The 25,074-nt window shown below is 36.8% G+C and overlaps 1 protein-coding gene across 4 annotated transcripts in view; it reads left to right on the top strand.

The window, feature by feature from the left end:
- ILDR2 (immunoglobulin like domain containing receptor 2) overlaps positions 1-25,074 on the top strand; it is an 83,106-nt gene that overhangs the window by 47,783 nt on the left and 10,249 nt on the right. For 3 of the 4 annotated variants that reach the window (XM_031936822.1, XM_031936821.1, XM_031936823.1), the window contains 3 exons: positions 7,856-7,912; positions 11,876-12,022; positions 12,936-13,112. In XM_031936822.1, the coding sequence (XP_031792682.1) occupies positions 7,856-7,912; positions 11,876-12,022; positions 12,936-13,112 (381 nt within the window). The remainder of the gene's footprint in view (positions 1-7,855; positions 7,913-11,875; positions 12,023-12,935; positions 13,113-25,074) is intronic. The other variant, XM_031936824.1, reaches the window with a different exon arrangement.

The raw sequence follows: 25,074 nt of genomic DNA, 5'->3' as shown, positions 1-25,074 counted from the left end.
TATGATAGATTGGATAATCTTTAGCAGGTTGGAACGTTACAAGACGCTGGGTTTTTAAAAGGTTTCAATGATTTAAAATGTTTTCTACATTCAGAAATCATACTTTAATTACACTACGTGCTGTAATGACATTGCAAACACAAATAAATGCAAAAATAGCTTTTGTGGCATATACTTAGAGAATAAAATTCAGTCACTTCACATTACTGAAAGAAGTCTAGGAACAATGGCATAAGAATGAAAAGCACTAGAGCGGAATAGTGTGGGGGGAGGAAAAGGGAAGAGAAAAAAGAAGGGAGAGAAGGGAGGGGAAGAGAGGGAGAAGAGAGAATGAGAGGGAAGGAGGGAGGGACAGAAGGGGACTCCTTTGGGATTGATTGTCTACTGGATCCATTAGAATGTTTTTTTACTGTCTAAAAGTACACAGAGAAGTCTATTGTTATATTGAAATAGTTGTATATATCAGGTATAATCTTACATATACACAAGTATATGTACATATAAATATATATGTGTATGTAAACATATTTTAAATTTTTTTTTAAGTTCACAAGCTCCAGGTTAATCCCTACACTTAGGATGGTATAAAGAATACTGGACTGGAAGTTAGGAGACCTGGGTTCTTGTTCTAGATGCAATGAGAATGTACACCATATGGAGTGAGAACCAGTTTTTTTATATTCTGCCTCTGTGACCACAGGCAAATCACTCTCTGAGGTTTAGCTCTCTGAGGTAACATTTTCCCATCTGCAATATGAGGGGTTTGGACAGAATGATCCCCAAGGCTTTTCCAGCTTTAAATTTATGATTCTGTGATTTGGGTTAAATAATCCTTTCCCGCTATACTATGTGAGTGGCCGTAGTCACTCATCAAAAACTATAAATTATTATTTTAAAGTATAATTAAATAAGGTAACCAGTATTTTTAAAGTGCCTATTATGTGTTGGGCGCAAAACTTGATCCTGAGGCTAGAGATGCAAAAGTAAAACAGTTCCTAACCTCAAGATGCTTACATTTTAAAAGAAAAATAACATATACACATATAAGCATATGTAAAAATCTATGCAAAGCCAGTCACTAGATTATCCCTGAAGAGGAAAGCATTGGCAGTTGGGGAATCAGGAAAGAGTTCATATAGAAAGAGTGAAAAATCAGGGATTCCAAAAAATGTGAGGAAGAAGGAATACCATTCCAGGAATGGGGGGAGAGCTAATCCCAAGAATGGAGTTGGGAGAAGGAACATTATGTGTGAAGCATATAAAGGTGTGTGAGAAGGCTAGAAAAGTCTGAAGGGGCCAGATTTCTGGTACAGGATTTTGAGACAAAAAAGTAGTTTATATAGAATGTCCCCAAAGTCTTGTAACTATAGGCTATTGAAGCTTAAAATTATACTCATACTTTTGGGACATTCTGAGCCTTAGAGATAATAAGTAGACCTGTGGTGGGTAAAGATACAGTTAAAGAAAGTGGGAAGGAGGGGCAGCTAGGTGGTGCAGTGGATAGAGCACCAGCCCTGAAGTCAGGAGGTCCTGGGTTCAAATTTGATTTTAGGCACTTAACACTTCCTAGCAGTATGACTCTAGGCAAATCACTTAATCCCAATTGCCTCAGCAGAAAGAAAGAAAGTGGGAAGTTCTAATTGGAACTTTGGTGATTGCTTATTGATTGATTGAAAACTGAGTGAGGAAGAAACATCTAAGGGAGGTGTGATGAACAATATTTACAGAGAGGTCAGGAAGGGTGAGACTTTTGATAGTTAGGCAAACTTGATAACTTTGGAGAGAGCACTTTTAGTTAAGTATTTTAAAAAATGCTTGGTACAGTGCATAGAGAGCCAGGCTTGAATTTAAATCCAACTTCAGGTTCTTCCTAGCTGTGTAATCCTGGGCAAGTCACTTAACCCTGTTTGCCTCAGTTCCTCACATATTCCTCACTTGTAAAATGAGCAGGAATCACTCCAGTATAGTTGCCAAGAAAACCCCGAAAGGGATCACAAGAAGAATCAGACGTGACTGAAATGACTGAACAACAATATCAAAAATGCCTAGGTCTGGCTCTTCCCCTGCAAGCCCTTATAATGTAAAACAATTAACACAAATAGAGAGGGCATTGACTTAGGCAGATTACCCACTAAAAAGATAGTTTATATAAATAGATTATAAGTGTTGTATAATATATGTAAGAAAGGGAAAGGGATCATTCTATATTTGGGATACAAGCCATTATAAATTATACATAGGAAGGATTCTGCTTTGAGTGCAAAGAACTTATGTTTCTATTGGCTTTTGTCATGTATAGAAATAAAGCAGCATCCTGTTTAGGCTTGGGACTGCATACATGTTAGCTAGCATTACAATGCACATGCACCAGAAAATAGGGCTAGTTGGTTGTCAAGTTCCTTGAAGCAGATTCTGTTTCATGGTTTTTCCCTTCATGTCACATAGACTAATACGGTTCCTGATACATAGCAAGCACTTAGTAAATGTCAGTTGGTTAATCAGTAGATTTGTTAATAATAAGAACTCTGTGTTAATGTCAGTTAGCAAAGATTCAGAGAATAACCATCACCTAAGATGTGTGCAGTTGTGCATGGTCAAAAGCAATCAGTTGTATATACATTACAGTTAAGATACATTGTTTTTGATTATATGTTACTATTAATGTATATTTGGTAGCTAGATGGCACATTGCATAAAATGCCAGTCTTGGGATCTGGAGGACTTGTGTTCAAACCCTAAGTGACCCTAGGGAAGTCACTTAACCTTGTTTGCCTCAGTTTCCTCATCTGTAAAATGAGCTGGAGATGGAAATGTCAAGCCCTGTCAGTGTCTTCACCCCCCAAAAATCCAAATGGGATCATGGAGAGTTGGTCATGACTGAAACAACTCATCCACATTTATTTTGTAAATCCATGATACTTATATCTTTATAATTAGTTTGGATATAGATGGCAAATAACATGTATCTTCTTATGTATGTTACTATGTATGAAATATAGTGATACCTAGTTGCAACAATGGGAACGAGAAAAACAAGAATGAGGAAATATATTTGGGATCTGCCGAGTCTTTGCTGACGTTAGTGAATGTAATTTTGTAGACACAGAGCAGAGAACTAGATGATGAATTAGAGAAAGTTCCTGAATATTCTGATCCTCATGTATGTACAAAAGCAGTCAGATTTGGGAAAACTTTGCAAAACTCCAAGCCAGAATGTAAATTAGCAGGAAGCAACTAAGATAGAAAGCTAAACATGGAATTGTAGAGAATATATAAACTTTATTCTTGTTCTATATGCAAAGTATGTTTCTATAGTGACTGTGCAATTAAGAATGTATGAACATGTGTGCTTCCGGTATGAGAGAGGAGAACATGGTGCTATAGGAAGAGCACTGGGTTTAGAGTCAAGAAATTTGGATTCATAATTTGTGTGAGCTTAGGCAAATTATTTAACTTCCCTGGGTTTTGATTACTCCTTCTATAAAATGGGAGAGTTGATTTTAATGACATTTAAGTTGCTCCAAAGTTCTAAGACTGTGAACATGCATATATGCTGGCACCATTTTTTGTGAGGTATTATTTTATGTAATAATTTCTTAAGAGAAAGAATGTTATTATATATTCAGTATTATATGATGCTGTATTATATAATGTTATAATTATCGTACATTATCACATACTATATATAGATAATAAACTATATAATATTACACTTATACAATGTATATTATTACATATTAATATGATGTGTAGCATATTATTCATTTTAAAAGAATTATATGAGTCATAATTTATATAATAATATATATGTAATATGTTAGATGTTATATATTCTTTTCAGAAATGATATGTGTATGATATTCATGTTTTTTATTTATTTTTATATTGGGGGGAGGAGGGAGGGAGGGAATGAGGGATAGAAAGAGAGAGAAAGAGTAATGGAGGGAGAAAAAGAGAGAGAAAGAGAGGTTGTATTAAGAGCGCTCTCATGTCTTCTTCTCCCCTTCCTCAGCCCGCCCATAGGTAGAGTGTCTAGCTTGTATATTTGACATATGAGGTTGTATTAAGATTGTATTTAGAGTCAAACTATCTCCACTCACCACCTAGATACATATATATATATATAACAAAATTATTAATTACATAATAATATAATACAATCAACTATATGTGTCTCTACATAACACAGATACATGCAGCTATAATTATAGATATTGTGAGTGTGTGCATATGCATATATAGACAAATATACTATATATACACATATATACTATGTGTGCTGCATATATGCATTGTGGTTAGGTATATATATATAGATATTGTATGTATGTGTGTATGTATATATTTATTTGTATATATGCTGCATAGATGCATGCATGAAGCTAGGTGATCCAATGGATTGAGCTCAGAACCTAGAATCAGGATAACTTGAAATCAAATCTAGTCTCAGACACTTAGACAACTCAGACCAGTTGTGTGACTCTGGACAGGTCAATCTCTATTTGCTTCAGTTCCTCATCTGTAAAATGGAACTAATAATAACACTTACTTCCCAGGGTTATTAGGAGGATCAAATAAGATAGTTGTCAAGTGATTTACAAACATTGAAGCACCAAATTAATGCCAGGGATTGTGCTCATATATTAGACAGTAGTTAGAAAGCCGGGCCTGCAGTCAAAAAGAACTGAATTCAAATTCAGCTTCACATTTAATCTCTGTTTGTCTCAGCTATAAAATGGAGATGATAATAGTACTGACCTCCCAGGATGGTTATGAGGATCAAATGAGATGCTTAGCATAGTGCCTGGTACATAGTAGGTGCTCTATATAAATATTACTATTATTATTAAACAGTGATGCATTTTGTATATAAATATAACATATTATACATTATGTATTATGTATATGCATGCATTATATCTATAATATATAATTTCATTATATTATGTTTATATTTTTATTATTCTTTTCATTAATTACTACATAAAAAACTACTGTCCAGTTAAAGAGATAAATTTAGAGCTAGATGGAGATGGTTTATATTATTATTATATCTATATAATTTCATTATATTATATTTATATTTCTCTCATTCTCTGAAGAAATTACTTTGTAAAAGACTACAAGATATGAATGTGCTGTTACATACACACACTCAGGGTCCCAGCAGACATTTGTATCTCTATCTCTGTCCAGATAAAGAGATAAAGTTAGACAGAGGTGGGGGCAGCCAACTATCTTTTCAGCCTTCTGCTTCTTTCCATCTCTGTTATTCTATATCTATCTCTCATTTTATCTCAGACCAGGCCCAGCAGAAGATGGGCAGGATGGGGTGGGAGATTACCTGCCTTCTCTCCCCAGGGCCCAGTGGAGTCCAGGATTCTGAAGCCACTTGTACCTGGTCCCCACTCTGTCCAGTAAAATCCATCAGCACAGTCCTGACCAGGGGTTTGATGGGAGACTTCTCCCTTTCTTCTAAAGCATCTTTGATTATCTGCCCCCTCCCCCATCCTCCTTTTCCAGATGGGGACAACAGGCTTGGAGAAATTCATTTATTTCTTTGAGATCACACTGCTTGTTGTCAAAGCCTGGAATTGATAAAACTCGGGATTCCCTACTCTCCCCCTAGAGTTCTTTCCCTCTGGGTGCTACTGCAGATAGAGCCCTGGTGTGTCTGGAGTTAGGAAGACTTGAATTCAAATCCAGCCCCAGACATTAGCAAGTCAAAGTCAAGCCCTGGACAAATCTCTTTGCTTCAGTACTCTCAACTGTAAATTGGAAATCATAATAGCAGGTACTTCCCAGGATTGCTGTGAGAATCAAATGAAATAATATTTGCAAAGTGTAAAGTACAGTGCTTGATGTATGGTAGGTGATATATAAATGTTTATTTCCTTCCTTTCCTTACCATGATCCTTCCAATTTGCATTTTATCTATTATTGATTATATTAATTATAGATTATATCGATTATATATCTATATATGTGCATGTGCACATAAACATGCAACATATATTAAAAACATGCATATATATATATACACTCATCAGAAGAAAGAAAGAAGGAAATGAGTAGTTATTATGTGCTTAATATATATCAAGTAATCTTTGCTAAGCACTGGGCCTACAAATAAAAGCAAAAAAAAAGAGTCCCTATCCTCAAGGGGTTTATATTCTTTTTTAGAGTTATTGTCTGAAAACCAGCTAATATTTGCCAAGCTAACAACATTAGTAGATTACATTTAATATTCTCTTTTCTATTGATATGTTTATGTGACCTTTCTCCTCACTACATCAAAAGCGCATAAATGTGAACTATGATAATTAATAATAATCTTAATACTTTGCCTTGACCATTAAAAAGTAAACACAAGCAGAACTTATTTCTTTCTCACAATCAATGAACATCTGCTTTGATGTACTAAGAGTTTCTAATGACCCCAGGAACCATCCTAAGGTTTTGTAGATAGGGGTGCTGTAATGAAAAGATTACTGGATATGGCCCCACTCTGACACTTATTAGCTGGATGAATTACTTTCACTGATTTTTTATGAGGCTTGCTTTCCTAATCTATCAAAGAGGGATAATATTTGCATTACTTCATGGAGCTGTTATTTAAAAAATATTTTGTAAACCTTTAAAAACACTTTAGAAATGTATGTTACTATTATCATATAGTTAAGTGATATCCTAGTTGTTGGTTAATCATCATCAATGATGTACATTCATCCCAAAATGTATAGTTACAAGTAAAGCCACGATTATAATAACTTTTATAAAGAAAAAACATTTTTTAGCTACTTGTAGCCTTCTGAATGAATAGAGAACATTAGCAATATTCCACAGCCTGTGTACAAAAATGTGGGGACCTTTTAAGTACAGAAATAAAGCAGAATCCTATTTAGGTCTGGACGTGGGTTAGCATAAAAGTAATTTTTGATCTATTTATGACAGGATGGTATAGTTAGTAGATAAAGGTTTGAGAGTCACCTAATAAAGATTTAAATGGCAGCTGCTGGTCTTTGCTGTCTGATATGAAATGATAAAACCTTTTTGCTGTGGAATTTGCTTTTTTCACTACACAAATGTACCATGAACATCCTGAGGGGTAAGGCTGTCATAGCATACTGTACTTTTTCATCTATCATGCTATACTGTACTGAAAGCTCTTGTGTTCATACGGCCTCATCTGGGCATGGCATATGGAAACACGGTCCCCTATATATGTGTGTAACGGATATTTCTGAAGGCAGAAGGAGGGTGGAGAAGTCGGCGATTCATCTACTTCTCACCTTCCTCTGCATTTGAATATTTTAATCATTGAATTCAGTCTAAGGCATAAATAGCATCATCTAGTAATATGATAACTCCAAGATTAAACTGAATGTGTAAATGCATTTGCTTTTATGTGGACATAGAATTATGAGTGTATGTATGTTTGTATGAATGGGCAAAGACATGAAAATGTGGATTGGATGTTTGAGTGGGAATGAATTAGATTTTGTGATTTATAGAGAAGAGTGTCAATATCAGTTAATATAACATGTCTGTTAGGCAGTTGTCCCTAACTGTATTAAAACAGTTTCTCTATGACAATTAATAGATCGGAGAGAAAAGCTCCCTTTCTATCTCTACAGCCCACCCCTCAGCCCATCCCTTGCCCCTTAACATGGAATCAAAGGGAGATCATTACCCAGTTAAGAGGAGGATAAAAAAGACCAAGTGCTAGTGATTCATAAAAATGCTTGTGGGTCAGGATCATGGCCTGGGGATGCATGACTGGTTGGGGCCAGGCTTTTGGCAGCCTTTTCCCCTGGAGTAACCTCTTTCCTTCTTTTCCTTCTGCCTTTTCTAGGCAGGACAGGGTGGCTTGCTGCTCTCTTGCCAAGTTTTGCTGTGAAGATTATGTCAGGTATTCAGTCATTTAACTCCTTATTTACTTGTTATTCTATTAGTCTGTCTGTCCAGCTTCTGCATTGTATACTAATTTCACCCTTTATTTTTTGTCCAGTTTGTGTGTTGATGTTTATGATCTTTCTCAGGATGGACTGCTTCTTTTGGAAAAACCTACCAGGCTTTAGTCCCCATTCCATTTATAGTTCTGGCCAGTGAAAGAGAAAAAAGAGCTGAGAGGGGACATCTTCAGTTTTAGAAAAGCAGAACCTTAAACAAAGTCTTTGTTTTTATCTCATTGTCTTGCTAAAACTAGTAAATACCATGGTGTATTGATTATTAATTTATATTCTTGTAGGAGCCTGTTAAACAACAACATATTCCACTGCAACTTTTAGTCAAACAAATCATCGCCCTGTTTTTCCCCCTATTTTTGCAAACCTTAAAGCTTACTCAAATATGAGCTAGTATTATTGATATAGTATAGTCTGTATGTAGTGGATGAAGGCAGTTGTAAATTAAAGATAAATGATTAGGAAATACTAGACATTACAGGCCAGCTTTCTTTTTTGTGTATTTAATTTTTGATTTATTTTTCCTCAATTCCATCTAAACACAAATTTTTTTTTAATTCTTTTCAAAAAATTTTGGGTTTCAAATTCTCTTCCTTCCTCCCTCCTCTTCTTCCTCTTTATTTCAGAAGGCAAGCAATTTAATATAGATTATACATGTACAGTTTTGCAAAACCTTTCTATATTACCTATAATGCAAAAGAAAATGCAAGTTTAAAAAAGCAGAATAATAAAGACAGTTAAAAAAGTATACTTTAATCTGTATTCAGACTTCATCAGTTCTTTCTTTGTAAATAAATAGTACTTTTCATCATAAATCCTTCAGAATTGTTTTGTGTCATTGTATTGCAGAGAATAGCTAAGTCATTCACAGTTGCTCATCATATAATAATTGCTTTTCCTGTGTAATGTTCTCCTAGTTCTGTTCATTTCATTTTGTATCCGTTCATGCAGGTCTTCTACAAACCAAATTTCAACTATATCTTCAAATAGTCCAAGAGCTGGCTAATATTTCTGAGCCATAAAATGAAGTGATAAGAATCACTACAAATGACTTCAAGTCATTGGTTCTGATGGAGTTTTATCTGGGAGGCTTAAAAATTAAAACTAAATCCAACAACATTTATTGAGTACCTATATATGAACAAGGCAGCATTCTTGATACTTGAGTCCAAAAGAGAAATCAAAAAGATGCTGTCAGACCCTAAGGGATCTTACTATCAAATTGGGGAAAACATGACATTTGCACAGACAATCAGAGAATAACAATGGCTGACATTTTTATCATATTTTGACATTTTCATTTTTCATGCATTATCTCATTTGAGAAATTTTAAATGGAGAGATCTCTCATTTGGAAGAATGCGGAAGGAAGGTGTCATGGGAAAGTCCCTGAGTTGAGTCTTGAAAGAAAGCATCTTCTACAAGAGGATGGCTCCTTTGGTAGGGTAGATGGAGTCTAGTCCAGGCAAGTGAGACAATATGAAAAAGTGGGACAAGGAAAGATCAGAATGGGTATGATGAATGGTTCAATTTGGGTAGAACATGTAAAGAAGAGAAGTATAAGATTGGTCTGAAAAAAAGTTTAGAGCCAGATTAGAGAGGGCTTTGAATGCCAAAATAAGGAGTTTTTGCTTTCAAAAAGCAAAAAAGAAACAATAAAATATTTCAAAAGTAGAGAAGCAATGTGATCAGAACACTGCTTTACAAAAATTATAGATGAAACAGGGTGAAAGATGGCAAAAAAAGAAGACACACAGTGGGCATGAGCCCCCAATTTTAATTTGCTTACTGTTTAGAGGTAGCTCTTAGAGTCACCCTGTTCTTAATTGTTGCTTTCAAGTTGGTCGATGCTTTCAGAACCTTCTTGGCCAGAGAAGCTAGACAAATAGAAAAGAAAAACAAATCTAAAAGTAAAATTTAGTGTTAAGTTTTAAAGTATCCTATACCACTCAGTAACTATTTATTCCTTAGTGCTCTAAGTACTAAGAAGCCCTTTCCCATTAGCTGGACAATCTAAATGTAGAATTCCCACTAATTATTGCCAAATGAATGTCCTTTTAGGACTCAAGTGACCAGGAACATATTACATCACAAACAAAAGTTTTGTATACATTGTGCCAAAGAAATGTTACACCCACCATTCCCCACGAGACATCACTGTATTTTGTTTATCTTGCTCTGTGGGTCTGAACCTTCCTTCCTGCTGATAGTATTATTTGTTTATCTGGAGTAAGTTCCCATCTTTCTGTCCTTGGTTTTTTGAGTAAGATATTCTTCAGGCTTTGGTAAACATCTTAGCTTTCTTATCTCTTTAGTCTCATGCTTCTATTCTTCTTAAAGGATATGTTTTTGCGTGTGTTTATGATACCAGCAGACATAAAAAGCCTCATTTACATTCTTCACAACATCAGTATTCTGTGTGGTACAATGCTATCATGATTCACAGAACTCTGATCATGCATTCTGTCACTAAAATGAATCAAAATCACAGAATCATTTTCATTTCAGAGCTGAGAAAAGATCATAGTGACCATCTGGTCTGCCCCAGGGGAAAAACAAACAGATTATTTCCTCTACAACATACCTGACAAATGGTCATACAGGCTTTCTCCCAAGACTTTCAATAAAGAGAAACTTATTACCTCTTCTATATTGAGAGAGCCCACATTGTTATGAAGTGGGGTCCCCCCTTTCTCCCAATTCAGATTACCTCTTTGTAATGTCCACCCATTTGTCCAATTCTTCTTGGAGGGGACATTCACATTCCATTGATGAGCAAACCGTAGTATACAGAGCTAAATTCAACTACATCAAATGTCCTATCACTTAGTTTTAATTAATTTCTTCCCTCAGCTGTTCTAGTAACTATAATATGACGTGCTTACATCACAGGGTGGTATCATCCAAGTCATACTCTTCAGACCACTAGACTCAAGGTCAAGAGATCTGCATTCAATTCTCAGTTCTGCTTTAATTTGCTCTGTGTGCTCAGTAAGTCACTTAATTCCTCCAGACCTTAGTTCCCTTCCAGGTAGAATGAGAGGATTAGATCATAGAGTGACCTTATAGTGTGAAAAATTACCTGATTGTAGATTTCTATTCCAGCCCTATTTTGATATACAGGAAGACCTAGGCAGAGGATCTTAGTTTTAAGCATTAATGTTCCATGAAAGTAAGAACTGTTTACAGTCTTTGTCTTTTTCCATCTACTAGCATGGTACTTAATAAATGATTGTTGATTAGATAATTGAAAAATCACTTTAATTTATTCAATAAGTATTTATTTGGTACTTTCTGTGTATTGGAACACTGTTCTAGACGCTGAGGATTCAAAGACAAAGCTTCCCTGCCTTCAAGGGGCACGTATTCCTTTTAATAGTCTGAAAAGCACTAATGTAGGATCAGATTAGTGATGATCATGGGAAAGCAGATTTAAAAATAGGAGCACATGGTACCAAAACATATTTTGAAAGTAGGCATAATGTAATAGAGAAAATTGTAATGTGGTATGGGAAGACCCATAGATCAAAACCTCATGCTTGCAAAATCTAAAAGGCAGCCCTTTTGCTGTAGCTGATAACCATTCTGATACCTCCTCCATCAATTTGAGGAGCACTTTCCCTAAGAGGTAACAGTGAAATTAATCTGTATTGTCCCATGATTTCGTGTTTATTGGTCATTATGTTGCACAGTGCAAGCCCAGTCACCCTTTCCTTCTCTCCACGCTGGGGAGGCTCAGTGCCCCTCATTTCCAGAGTTTTCTTTGGATATGGGAGCTCTCTGCCTTGTTAGGAGATATCCCCTTCTTCAGGTCCCAGCTGTTGTTTCACAGGGGGAGCATGAATCCAGGAGACTCTTTTCCTGACATAGAATCTCCTTTAGTATAGATTTTCTCTTTCTGTTTCCAGAGTGGGTGTTTGTTGGCCTGGTGATCTTGGGAGTGTTCCTCTTCTTCCTCCTGGTTGGGATTTGTTGGTGCCAGTGCTGCCCACACAGCTGTTGTTGCTACGTCAGATGCCCTTGTTGCCCAGACTCCTGTTGCTGTCCTCGGGCATGTGAGTGAAAATGAACATTTTGAGTTAACATTCAGAACTGTACCAACCTCACTTTCCCTTCCCCAAAGCTTTCTTCTCACCAATGGGCTGATCCTTCCAGACCCTCATCCTTGCTGGAGATCCCTGAGGAACCAGAGCATCATTGCCTCATTACCAACAATCCCATTCCCATGTCCCTACCTTTTAACCCACATATATTTTTCCTTCACATGGAGTCTTCATTGATTTCAACAAAGGACATATTTGAAGGTAAGAGGGCAGATTCGGAAGTCTGAACTTGGAAAGGCTAGAACCCCTCAACCCTTTCACCAAGGACCTCAAGGGTATAGCAAATGAGCTCACTCCTTTTCCTCCAGAGACTAATTAAAATCCCGCTTATTCCTATAGAATTCTCCATCCTGGAGACTATTAGGGGAAAGATATCTTCCATACTTAGCATTAAGGCAACTTCCTAAGAGAAATCAGGGTTATTTATTCTTCACTTCAGCTAGGGTAGGAGGCTGAGATCCAGTTAAGAACATCCCTAGCTGTGGGTCTCCTCCCTAAGGACTAAAGCAGGATTCTGATTTTAGACTGGGTTGCCAGGTTGTTTTTGTGGCGGATGCCTTCTTAAGTGCCAGGGGCTGCTAGGATGGTACCTAGTGCCATTTAATTACCCAGTTTTGTCAGATACTAAATACTATAATTCCTCATACCACTGTCTTTCAGCATAGCTGGAGGAATGTAAGGGGGTGGGGAAAGTGAGCCTGATGAGTCAGTTCAGGGGTGGAAAATAAAAATAATTTTGAAACCAGGAATTTCCTTAGGTTGTTCTGTTGGCTATAAATCCTAGGGGTGTGTGTGTGTGTGTGTTTATGTGAGAATTGTGAGGAGTTAGTTGGGGATATAATCTATTTTTCTCTTCTCTTCACAGTATATGAAGCAGGGAAAGCTGCAAAAGCTGGCTATCCTCCCTCTGTCTCCAGCGTTCCTGGTCCTTACTATATTCCCTCTGTTCCTGTTGGAGGAGTCTCCTCTTCTGCCATGCTGATGGATAAGCCACATCCACCTCCCTTGGCGCCAAGTGACTCCCTTGGAGGAAGCCAGAGTGGTAAAAGCAACATATATTTTCCTTATCCTTCCCCATCCTGCATATGGGCTCTCATCTCTGTTCCTTTCTTAGCACAGTCGACTCAGTGGAGCTATTAATTTCATGGATGGAGTCAAAAAAGCAACTCCAACCCAATGCCCATCCATGGTACCAGAATTTCCAAGGGCAAGAGGACATTATTTTTCTCTTCCTCTAGGCCTTAGAAAAATAAGAAATACAACCAGAAAATAATAGAAAATAATTCAATCTACTCAGACCTCTAGTCATTTAATCAACTGAAAAGTTATCTGCCATCATCCCAGGATTGTGTTAGATATCATTTTAAAAAACATATAATATTTAGGTTCTATCCTCAAAAAGTATATAATCTGGTGTTAAATTGTATAGGACTATTTTGATTCAGAAAAAGGAGAGTTTGCTGTGGGTTAGAGCAGGCTGGAAAGGTTCCATTTCATAGAAGAGGTGAGTCTTGAATGTTGAAGAGGATTGAGATAGCAAAGGACAAGAAAGAGCACTCCCAAGTTGGAGAGACTAATAGGCAAAGACTAACAGAAAGGACTGGTAGGGAAGGTAATGGTAAATCAGTTGACATTACCAGATAATGGAGGGTTTTGAAAACCATTGTGGAGTATTGGGTGAGTAGGAAGCAGACAATAGATTTGCAGTTTCACATGAAATCATTAAAAAGCATACAAGTTATGGAAATTCCTGTTTTCTTCCATAAATTAAAAAAGAAAATATTTTTAAAGTGGCTTTTAGGAAGACTAGCATGAAAGCAGTATGTAAAATGGATTGGAAGAAGTAAAAACTAGAATTAACAGAATTCAGAATGCTTTTATGTTCCACTGAGCCAAGTATTGGAAATGCAAGCAGAAAAGATAAGATGAATCAGAGACATTGTTCAGTGCAGTGAAATAAAGATTTGTTAAGTGCCTACTCTATATTAAGTGCCTACTGCATTCAGCAAAAAGGTATAAATGGCATCATACCCTGCCTTGAGGAGCTAACGTTCCATTGGAGAGAACAAGATAAATATAATCAAAGCCAGAATGTGGCAAGTGCATAGGAGAGTTCAAACAGAGAAGGATGGGTGATTTAGGAAGGAAGGAAGGAATCCTTTTCTAGATAAGGGAATTGGGACCCCTTCATGGATGAGGAAATACTTAAATTGGGCCCTGAAGGAAAAGAGATTTTTTTTTTAAAGCCGAGGATGTGAAGTCTGTTTCAGGCAATGGTGGTGGTGGGGTGTGTGTGTGTGTGTGTGTGTGTGTGTGTGTGTTGAGGGAGAAGACAGATACTCAGAGGTGGGAAAAAGACAAAATGAGAACAGGTGGTTGTCTAATTTGGTTGGAACACAGTGTGCATGAAGGGAGACTATTGTGAAACAAGTCAGCAAGGGTACATTAGAACTAGATTATAGAGGCTTCGGATACCAGACGAAGGAATTTTACAGGTGAAATTGGTATGGAGCTAGCACTAATTATAAGCCTTCACAGAATATAGACTCTCAAGTTAGAATCTCTCAGTCTCTGGATCTGCACTCATCAGCAACTTGTGGATAACAAGGAGGAAAACGTGAGATAGTTTGAAGTTGTCAGTTTGATCTAAGTTGAGTTTGAGCTCTCAGTATGGTACAGTGGAACATTCTAATTAATTGTCATTAATTCACTCTACGACCTTCAGCAAATTATTCTGAGCTTCCTTTTTCCCATTTGTAACAGAGGAATTAGAAGAAAGGACCCCTTTACTTTCTTAAAAATTATCAACAACTTCCCTTCAAAGAGCTTTTTTTTTCCCCAAATAGGTTATAACCATTGATATTTGCCATAGGGAGGAATCCAACTATTTTAATATTATGAAAATAGTTTTAACCAAGTAGATTCTAGGTCCTTTTTTTCTCTTTTAAGAATCACTGGAGTAGACAATATCTGAGTTCCCTTTTCATTTCGAAATACAATAACAAATCAAAATTTCCTGCAGGCATTTGCAAAAATGGGTCTGGAATGTGAGAGAGCAGGGCTAGAGAAGTGACCTGCAAGTTCACATGCATAGAGAAGACAGTTAAAACTTAAGGAGTGGATAAAACCTCAGTAAGGGATAAAAGCCTGATTTTTTCTTGTTTTATTAACCTGTTGATATTGAGTAACAATAACAACTTTCTATAGCCAAGTATATTTCATTGGATAAAATTGGGTCTTATTGGGGACAGTTATTATTTTTAGATCTCAAATATCAGTCAATAAGCACTTTTTAAACATCACCTATGTACCAAACTTTTTTTTTACATTCTTTCCAAGGAGATAACATACACACACATACACACACACATACATACAACAATAATTGTGGAATAAACACAACATGAATTTTTTAGGCAGTAGGAGTACTACTAGGAACTGGAGGATCAGGAAAGGTGTCATGTAGAAGGTAGGACTTGAGCAGAGTTGTTTTTTGCTGAGGCAATTGGGGTTAAGTGACTTGCCCAAGGTCACACAGCTAGGAAGTGTTAAGTATCTGAGGCTAGATTTGAACTCAGGTCCTCTTGACTTCAGGGCTGGTGCTCTATCCACTGGGCCACCTAGCTGTCCCCTTGAGCAGAGTTTTGAAGGAAACAAGGGATTCCAAAAGGAAGAGGTGAGGTGCCTTCTAGGCATGGAAAAATGGAGACAGAAAATGGAACTTCACATGTGAGAAACAGGAAAAAGTCCAGTTTGGCTGGACTGTAAAGTATGGGAAAGGGAATAATGTGTAAGTTAGGTTATAGGAATTATAATGGGCTTTTACAAATAGAAATTTATGTTTGATCCTCACAATAATAGGGAGCCAGGAGAGTTTTTTGAGTAAGGGAATGACATAGTTAGACCTATTCTTTAAGAAAATCATTTTGGCTGCTGATGACTGGGACAGAGAAGAGATTTGAGCTTGGGAGTAAAGGTAGGAGACTAATGCAGTGATACAGGCAAGAGGTATTAAGGTACTGAAGAAAGATGGTGGCTGTGTGAGAAGTGTGAGTAGTGACAGAAAGAGGAAACACTGGGTAGAAATGACAAGATTTGATGACTACATGAGGGTACATCAGTCAATGGTCATACAGAGATTGTGAACCTCTGTTGCAAATGGGAAGATTCTTGGCAATAAGGGGGAAGTTCAGATGAGAATAAGGTTGGGGGAAAAGACTGTCTCTGTGTCTTGCAGGAGACCCGGAAGACAAAACATGAAAGTGAGGAGGGAGAGCATGTTAGGAATGGGGAACAGCCAGTGAAGAAACATGGAGGCAAGATATGAAAGGGGAAGAACAGCAAGCAGACCAGATAGCTGTCTTGTAGAGTGTATGAAGGGGAGTAATTCTCAGTAATTCTCCTGAGAAATGGAGTAGAGAAAATCACTGGTGGAAATTTTCTGATCATCCATGAGTCTTCTCTCCGTCTTTTCTATTATTCTCCTTCCCCTCCCCCCCATGCCCACTGTCTCTGCATGTAGCTTCCTATTCTGACTTTCCTTTCCCTCTTCTTTCATGTTTCTTTCAACCTAATTGTGCTGGGTACTATTTGCCATTTTAACAATCTTTGCTCAGGCATCTGGACATTCTTATTCTTATCCAATCCTTATGATGGAGCTCTCCAGTGAATTCTTTGTGACGTTAATGGTGTCAAGTGGAAGAGACCTAATGTGGTGAGCTTATGTGGTATTGTGGAAAGAGCATTGGATTTGACTCAATGCCCAATTGTGCTATTTTGGTCAGTGAATCAGTAAGCCTTTATTACATACTTACTGTGTGCCAGACACTGTGCTGGTTGTTGGGGATATAGGCTGTGTGTGTTTGTATAAATATGTATGTGTAAATATATACATATGTATATACACATACATGTATATACACAATAAGCTTAAAGATAATAAATGCAAATAAATTCAAAATGGTTAAAGACAAGGTAACTTGGAGGGGAGGCCATTAGCAGCTGGTGAGATATTTGCTCTCTGTGCTTTGAGCAGATCTTTCAAACTTTCCAGTTGTCAAATGTCCTTACCTATACAATGAAATGGTCCCTTCAAATCCCAAATCCTGTCAGGGATGGCCATATTGTAGGTGTTCTTTGACTACTTCTAGCTCAAAGAAGTTGGCTTGGGGGAAATACATTCTTCAAGGAGTTTTATTTTCTTTGAGAGAAGTAAATTTTCAAAATTGAAAATTAATAGTTTTACATTTTATGTTATTCTAACCATAAAAGAATTACCATCATCCAGAACTATTTATTAAACTTCACAGTGGGATCTGGGTTATGCAGTAGAAAGGATGCCAGGTTTCTGTGGTCAGAAGACCTGGATTTGAGTCATGACCCAGCATTATCATTTGTGTAATACTGTAAGTCCTTAAATTGCCCTGGGCTGCATTTTCTCATTTGTAAAATGCCTAAGTATTTGATTTCCTACCTCAAAATTTTATGAAATCTATACACAGATCTTATACCATTATACTCAATCAAGTAGTTTTCTATTTAAACAAACCTATTGTGTATATGAATGTAAATAGAGCAAAACACTTTGTATGTTTTTAATTGTATTGTTACTGATGTTCTTTGTATTTACTTCCTGTCTGCATTTCTAACTATATTCCTCTCTTTACAATCAAGGGAGCTATGCTTTGTAACAAAATTTCAAAAGAGAGAATAAGTGATAATCAGCAAAACATTAACCTTGAGATTATATGTAATATTCCACATGCCTAGATTCCTTTTCTAGAGTGAAGAGGAGGCGGAAGTATAATTTTCTTTTTTTCCCCACTTAATAGTATTCTACTTTTTCCGATTATATGTAAAGATAGTTCATTTTCAACATTTCATTTTTGTAAGATTTTGAATTCTATATTTTTTCCCCTCCATCACCTTACCTCCCTCCTCCCTAAGTCAGCAATCAATCTGATATAGGTTATACATGTACAATTCCATTCAACATATTTTTATATTAATGAAAATAGTATGCTTTGATCTCTATTTTATCATCATAGTTCTTTCTCTATATGTGAATGGCATTTCCTATTACAAATCTGTTGGAATTGTCTTGGATCACTGTATTATGGAAAAGAACTACGTTTATCATAGTTGATCATCACACAGTCTTGCTGTTACTGTGTACAATGTTCTCCTGGTTCTGCTCACTTCACTCAGCATTAGTTCACCTAAGTCTTTTCAGGTTTTTATGAAATCTGCCTGTTCATCATTTCTTATAGATCAGATGTATTCTGGGAGGTGTGTTTTCTTAACTCTTCTCAGGGACCAAGCTAGGTCATAATTACACAGCATTCATTTTTACTTTTTTGTTCCTTTCATTTGCATTATCATAGTCATTGTTATGTATTGTTTTCCTGCTACTACTTATTTCTCACTATGCAGCACTTCATATAACTCTTCATTTTTGACTTTTTTTTATCATCATGATTATTATTCACATCCTTAATCCAGACTCCCACTTTACCACCTATGTGAGTTTAATAAATAGCTTTAGCTGATGATAATCCGCCAACATTAGAACAGCATAAGCATCAAACAAGCTGAATTTTCATTTTAAAAAAAATTTTACTTCTCTGAAAGAAAACAAAATCCCTTGAATCCAGGAACATGGGAATAGAGTGCCAGTCCTGGAGTTGGCAGACCCTGACTTCTAATATGGCCTCAAACACTAGTTACATAATCCTGTCTGCCTCAGTTTCCTAATTTGTCAAATGATCAGGAGAAAAAATTTGCAAAAGACTCCAGTATCTTTGCCAAAAAAAACCCAAACAGGGTCACAAATAGACACAACTAATCAAAAAAGGAATATTTTTAGGGATATATTCCTTCACCTCCATATACATAACACAATTTGTGTAACCCCCCAATCAATGGGCACTTTACCCTCAGCCTTGAAACTAGTATTCTCTTGTCTCTGTGAGTCGAATCCTGTCTTTCTTTAACAACACAAAAGCTAATCCTTATCGTTTACCATTGGGGAGATTAAATTTCTGCAGCATGGTTGGAGTTCTGGCCCAAAGGACACTACTTACATAAATTTTCAGTGTCATTCCAGGCCCTAGAATGTGAATGATACATCTGGGTGAGCCAAGGAGAATACTGCAGATTCTTGACATCACAGAAAAAAATCCAGACACGGTCCAGATATACAAAAATCCCCAAATGACTCTAGCAGGGAGTGAGAGCTACGTGCTGTGTAAGTTGGCACATTGGATTGCTTCAGCATGTGTGCATTTTCAAGTGGGTAAGCAGCCTGCTCTTGAAGAAGAAGGCAGAGAGGATCCATTGGGCATGCTGGGTAGGATTTATACTCCTCCTGCCCAGATAAAAAATGCTTTCTGGACACAGAAAGGCTGAGCAAAGGGTTGCATTCTATACAAAGAAGAACTCTAACTTGTTGGAACTAAGGAAAATAAATCGTCATGGACATGGAACTACAAGTACCTGAAGAAAACTGGAATTTGAGAGTTAGAGCGTAGTCTTATAAGCTTTTAAGAGACAGCTAAATTCTCTAGATAAAAATGCTTTCTGGAGACAGGAAGGCTGAGTAAAGGGTTGCATTCTAAACAAAGAAGAGCTCTAGTTTGTTGGAACTAAGGAAAATAAATAGCTGTGGACATGGAATTACAAGTACTTGAAGAAAACTGGGATTTGAGAGTTAGAACCTGTTCTTATAAGCTTTTAAGAGAGACAGCTAAGCGGTCCACTGGATAGAGTGCTAGATCTGGAGTCAGGAAGACTAGAGTTCATTCACTAGCTATGTTACCTGAGCAGATCACTTCCCCTCTGTGTCCCTCAGTTTCCTCATCTGTAAAATGGGAATAGTAATAGTACCTACCTATTTAGGATTGTTGTACTTTGCAAACCTTAAAATGCTATATAAATGGTAGTTATTATTATTATTATTATTCACATATTATCCCAGCTTCTTCCTGAAGCATATTAAGACTAGTGCCAGCTGGGGGGAGCACATGTAGCTTTTAATCCAAGTAAGCTCTTTCTAGCCCCCTAGTTTCTGAATGAGACAAGTGCCCAGGGCACCTCACCAGAAAGTAGAACCTCTCTTCCTTAGCTTCTTACGCTGCCTAGAAGCCTAGAAATTTCCTGGACTTTTAATAAGAATTCCCGGCATCTCTGCAATAATTTTGAGACATCATAGGCTCTGTTGACATTTATTTGTTTAGTGCCTGGAAACCAAAAGGTTCCAGGAGCACTTAAAAGAACATACCAGTCTTGTAAAATCAAAGAAAACAAAACCAGCCTCCTGACCCACGCTGAATGAGCTTGTGTTGAAGTTCCCAACAATGAATGGCTTGTGTAGCCCAGGGACACCCCCTGCCTCTCTTGTTAATTATCATCAAGAGCCTGGCTGGGGAATAGAAGTACTTAGTCATTGCTCTGATGTCCCATCAGTCCCCAAATGTCTCTTAATTAGTACTAATCCTCTGTTTGAGTTTTAAAGCATTTTCTAGCCTTGACCTCCTTCCCTTTCTTCCCAGTCATTTTCCCCTTTACTTCCCTCCGTGTACCTCACAACCTAGAGCCTCCTTTTTACAGCACTTGGCACATATTGGGCTTATAATAAATGTTTCTTTCTTTTACTTATTTGTTTGTTTGTTTATTTTTGCTGAGGCAATTGGGGTTAAGTGACTTGTCCAATAATTCTGCAGATTTGAACTCAGGTCCTCTTGACTTCAGGGCTGGTTCTCTATCCATTACACCTGGCCCTAAAGGTTTATTTCTTGATTGATTTTTGACTACCAGTTCCTCACTCCTTTCAGCCTCACACCCGTTTTCCTTCTGGGACAGATGAGTGAACTAGTGTATTGATGAGTAGATTGGTGAAATCTTGTTTACAATTCTGATAATGTGTGTATGTGCCTGAATATGCATAATTACATAATTGTAGTATATATACACATATGACATGCAAAAATGAAATCATTACTATATTCCCTCCTGAACGGATGTCCCCTTGGGGATGGAATATGGCAGCTATTTTACCATCCATTAAAAAAATCCACATATTGTGGAACTAAAGTATGACATCAGATTGAATTTGCTGGCATCTCCTTTCCAATAAAATAAAAACTGGTTAAGTTAACAAATTGGAGAACCTGAGATGTGAATATCCTGATGATATTTGTAAAGTTCTTTATCAAACCTTAAAGATCTGGATTTCATTATTGTTGTTGTTATTAATGCAAAGACTTAGACTGGACTAAAGAGAAAAATTATATAAATCATTCATTGACTCTAAATTGAAAACTGTTTTTTTAAAAATCCAATTTTCCAAAAATGATTCTAGCCAGTAGTATTGCATATTTCTCATTAAATTATCACCACCATTTTGGAATTCCCTGAACTTTGGACCATTCTCTATTATGTAAAGAAGCATAATAACATAAAATTATCCCAGCTACTATTGGGTTTTGTAGTGTCAGTGAGCCGTAACAGTTCAGATTGGGATGAAATAACTGTTTCATCACAAATGATGCTAATCAATGAAATTACCTAACAGAAATAAATGTTTTTTTCAGTGCTTACTATGTGCTAAGTATATTGCCAAGTACTGAGGACATGAATAAAAAAGTTAACAATTTCCTTTCCTTCAAGGAATTTACATTTAAAAGACAGAGGCATCTTTGGGAAGTATAGGCCAGGGAAAGTCTGGTCTCAGTTTTGGTCTGAGAGCCACGCAGATTGTGTGAGTGATGGGAGAGTTGATTGGCACAGACTTTCCAAAAGCACGGATAGTACTGATTTGATTACTGTTCCCAGAGCAGAAGGAGAAAAGAAAAGAAATGTTAGGAGGTGAGGTGGAGATAACATATTTTGGATTTGCTAACGTGGTGAATTTGAATTTTTGTCTTGTGGATTCTGAAAGGAATAAATTCTTGAAGTGTGTTATCTCTGTAGATGTATGTGAATGATGGGAGAAAGAATGAGCAAAAGACCAATAAAGTATTATCTGATCAAAACAAAACTTTATCTTCGCAATCACGTTAGCTACTGATAAAGATTGAGTATACCAATGAAAACCTTCATGTCCCCCTAAGCAGATTTCTTTCTCAATGAATGTTAGGCAAAAATCGGAATGTTTTTGTGAGTTACTTTAAAAACAGAACTGTCTAAACCACTAAAATTTGTAAAATTCTAATATAGTCAACAATAAAACTGTTAACTCTGTAGTAAAAATAACTGCCACTGTGGCTGATCAATAACAGGATTTTTAACTTCAGACTTTAAAATGACCACACATTTTATACAGGAGGTATTGCCAAGTTCTTTAGCTACTGAAACCCAAACTGATGACATTCTTTGGACATAAAGAGATCCAGGCACCATCTTCCCTCAATGGCTTCCAGTGTTCATTTGATGAGCATTAGAAATCCCTGAAGACCCAGATGGCATGACTAGGAAATCAACTTTACGTTTTTTTTTTTTTTTTTTTTTTTGAAGAATAGCGGACCTAGGATATAATGTTGTACTAGAGGACAGGACAAATACCTTCTTTCTAGGTTATGAAGTATACAGATTAGGTTTCAGAGCGTCTGACTTGATATGTATGGTATCACAATATGTACAGTCATGAATTTTATGAGGATGCGACATATCTAAACTGTGTATATGGTTCAGATTTATAATTCCAACTGGGATCAGTTTAAGGAATTCAGGATATTTAGACCTATATCTAAAGGGTAGGAGGAGAAGGAAGGAAGGAAGGAAGGAAGGAAGGAAGGAAGGAAGGAAGGAAGGAAGGAAAGAAGGAAGGGAAGGATTGGAAAAAAGGAAGAAAGGAAGGGAAGGACGGGAAAGAAGGAAGGAAGGGAAGAATTGGAAGAAAGGAAGGGAGGAAGAAAGGAAGGAAGGAATAGGAATTGGCTTTGCTTGATTCAGTCCTATAAGTACAAGATCCATGAAGTAGAAAGTACAGGAAAATGAATTTTAGCTTGTTATCATTACCCTCCTTAATAATTAAGGTTGTCTGAAAAATATAATTAAAAAACTGCCTTGTGAGCCAGTGCCTCACTGGAGATGGTTAAAGGGATGCTGATTTGTCATAGTTATCAAAGAAGGCATTGGGTTAAATACAATTTCCAAAGTCTCTTGAATTTCTCAGTTCCCTGATTCTAATTGCATTGTCTCATTGTTAGGGAATCATGTCCCATGTATCACTGCTTTCTCTTACCACCCTGGTCTTACTATTTTTTGAAGTTCTGTTATATTAAAATATTAGGCAACATGAAAATAAAGTCAAGGAGAAAAGGGCAGGACATTCAGCAACCTTGGAATAAAGAGAGAAACATAGGGAGAGGACTGGACCATTTAGAGCATCCTTACTTAGCCTGTTGCCATCTGCCTGTGCTAAGCCCAGAATTTAGATTACTCTGCATTCTGACTGATGACATTGGCCTGCTTGCCAAAAGAAAGGCAGCCAGATTTTGTTTGGACACAATCCATGATATAAACATCAGTGGCAGGAGGACAGCACTTGGATATGACACATCTCTACTGATCACCACCTCTTTGACTTTGAACAAGTTACTTTCCTTCTCTGAATATGCATACTTTAGGATTATAGAATACAAGCCTAGAGCTGCAAGAGATCTCCCACATCATCTAATTCAACCTAATTTTACAGGTAAGGAAACTGAGGCACAAGTTAAGTGACTATCCCAAGATGACATAGGGAGTAAATGTCAGATGTGGATCAAATGAAATAATGGACTTTATAGACCTTTTTATTTTATTATCAATTATTCTCCCTTCTCTCTCTCCCTTCCCCCCTCCCTCCCTCTTTCTTTCTCGCCCTCTGTCTCTGTCTCTGACTATCTCTGTTTCTCTATCTCTGTCTTTGTCTCTGTCTCTCTCCCTATAGGGGATGAATTAATGAATGAATCAATATTATTTTAATAGTGTTTAACTTTTAACACACATGCATAGTTAAGCAAAATAGATCCCCACATTGCTGATGTTCAAAAATACGTATTTTCATTCTGCATTTTGAGTCTATCACTCTGTCTCTCTCTCCCTCCTTCCTTTACAGAATGAATTAATGAATGAATTAATAGCATTTTAATAGTGTTTAACTTTTAACACACATGCACAGTTAAGCAAAATAGATCCCCATATTGCCAATGTCCCAAAATATATGTTTTCATTCTGCATCTTGAGTCATCACCTCTGGAATATGGTTGGTCATTGAATTCATCAAAGTCCCTAAGGCTATCAAAGTTGTTTGTCTTTACAAGGGGAATATGAGTGTATTGATTGTTTTCTTGATTCTGTTTGAACTTTGCATTCATTGATACAAGTTTTCTCAGGTTTCTATAGATTCTTTAAAATTCTTAAAAGTAACATTGATATAGATATATCCACATATCTATATTAATATATAAAGATGTCAGCCATTGCTATTAGTTAGCTTTACTTACAAATTCCCTCTGCCTAAAAGGGCTCTCCTCACAAGCTTATTTCCTACCCATCTTTTAGGACCATCTCTTTCATATTCTGCTATTTTCTCAGCGGAAAATAGGCTCTTCTCTGGACTCCCATAGCACTTTGTATCTCTCATATTACAGTCTTACATCCTTTTATTATACTATTTATGCACATATTTTCTCATCCTTCCCAGATTGTAAGCTCCATCTGGTTGAGATCTCATTTATAATGCAATTTTAGACTGTAGTAAGAGAAAAATAGTGTCCAGAGCAAAAGAGATAAATAATACTCCAGAATTTGCCCTGAGTAGAGCACAGCTGGAATACTACTGTGTACAGTTGAAGGGCCCACATTTAAGGAAAGATTGTTGTTGTTTGTCCTTCATTTTCAAAGTGGATCATGACATTAGGGAGGTGATGACATGACGTGCAAGTAAATAGATTTAAGTGAGGGAGAGCTGTGCAAAAGCACCTGCCTCACTTTCCCCTCCAGAGAGAGCCATCTGGGTC

Source organism: Sarcophilus harrisii, chromosome 4 (genome assembly GCF_902635505.1).
Source record: "Sarcophilus harrisii chromosome 4, mSarHar1.11, whole genome shotgun sequence".
NCBI classification, from domain to species: Eukaryota; Metazoa; Chordata; class Mammalia; order Dasyuromorphia; family Dasyuridae; genus Sarcophilus; species Sarcophilus harrisii.
The sequence above is the reverse complement of the archived record's forward strand: the minus strand, read 5'-3'. Positions and strand labels throughout refer to the sequence as shown.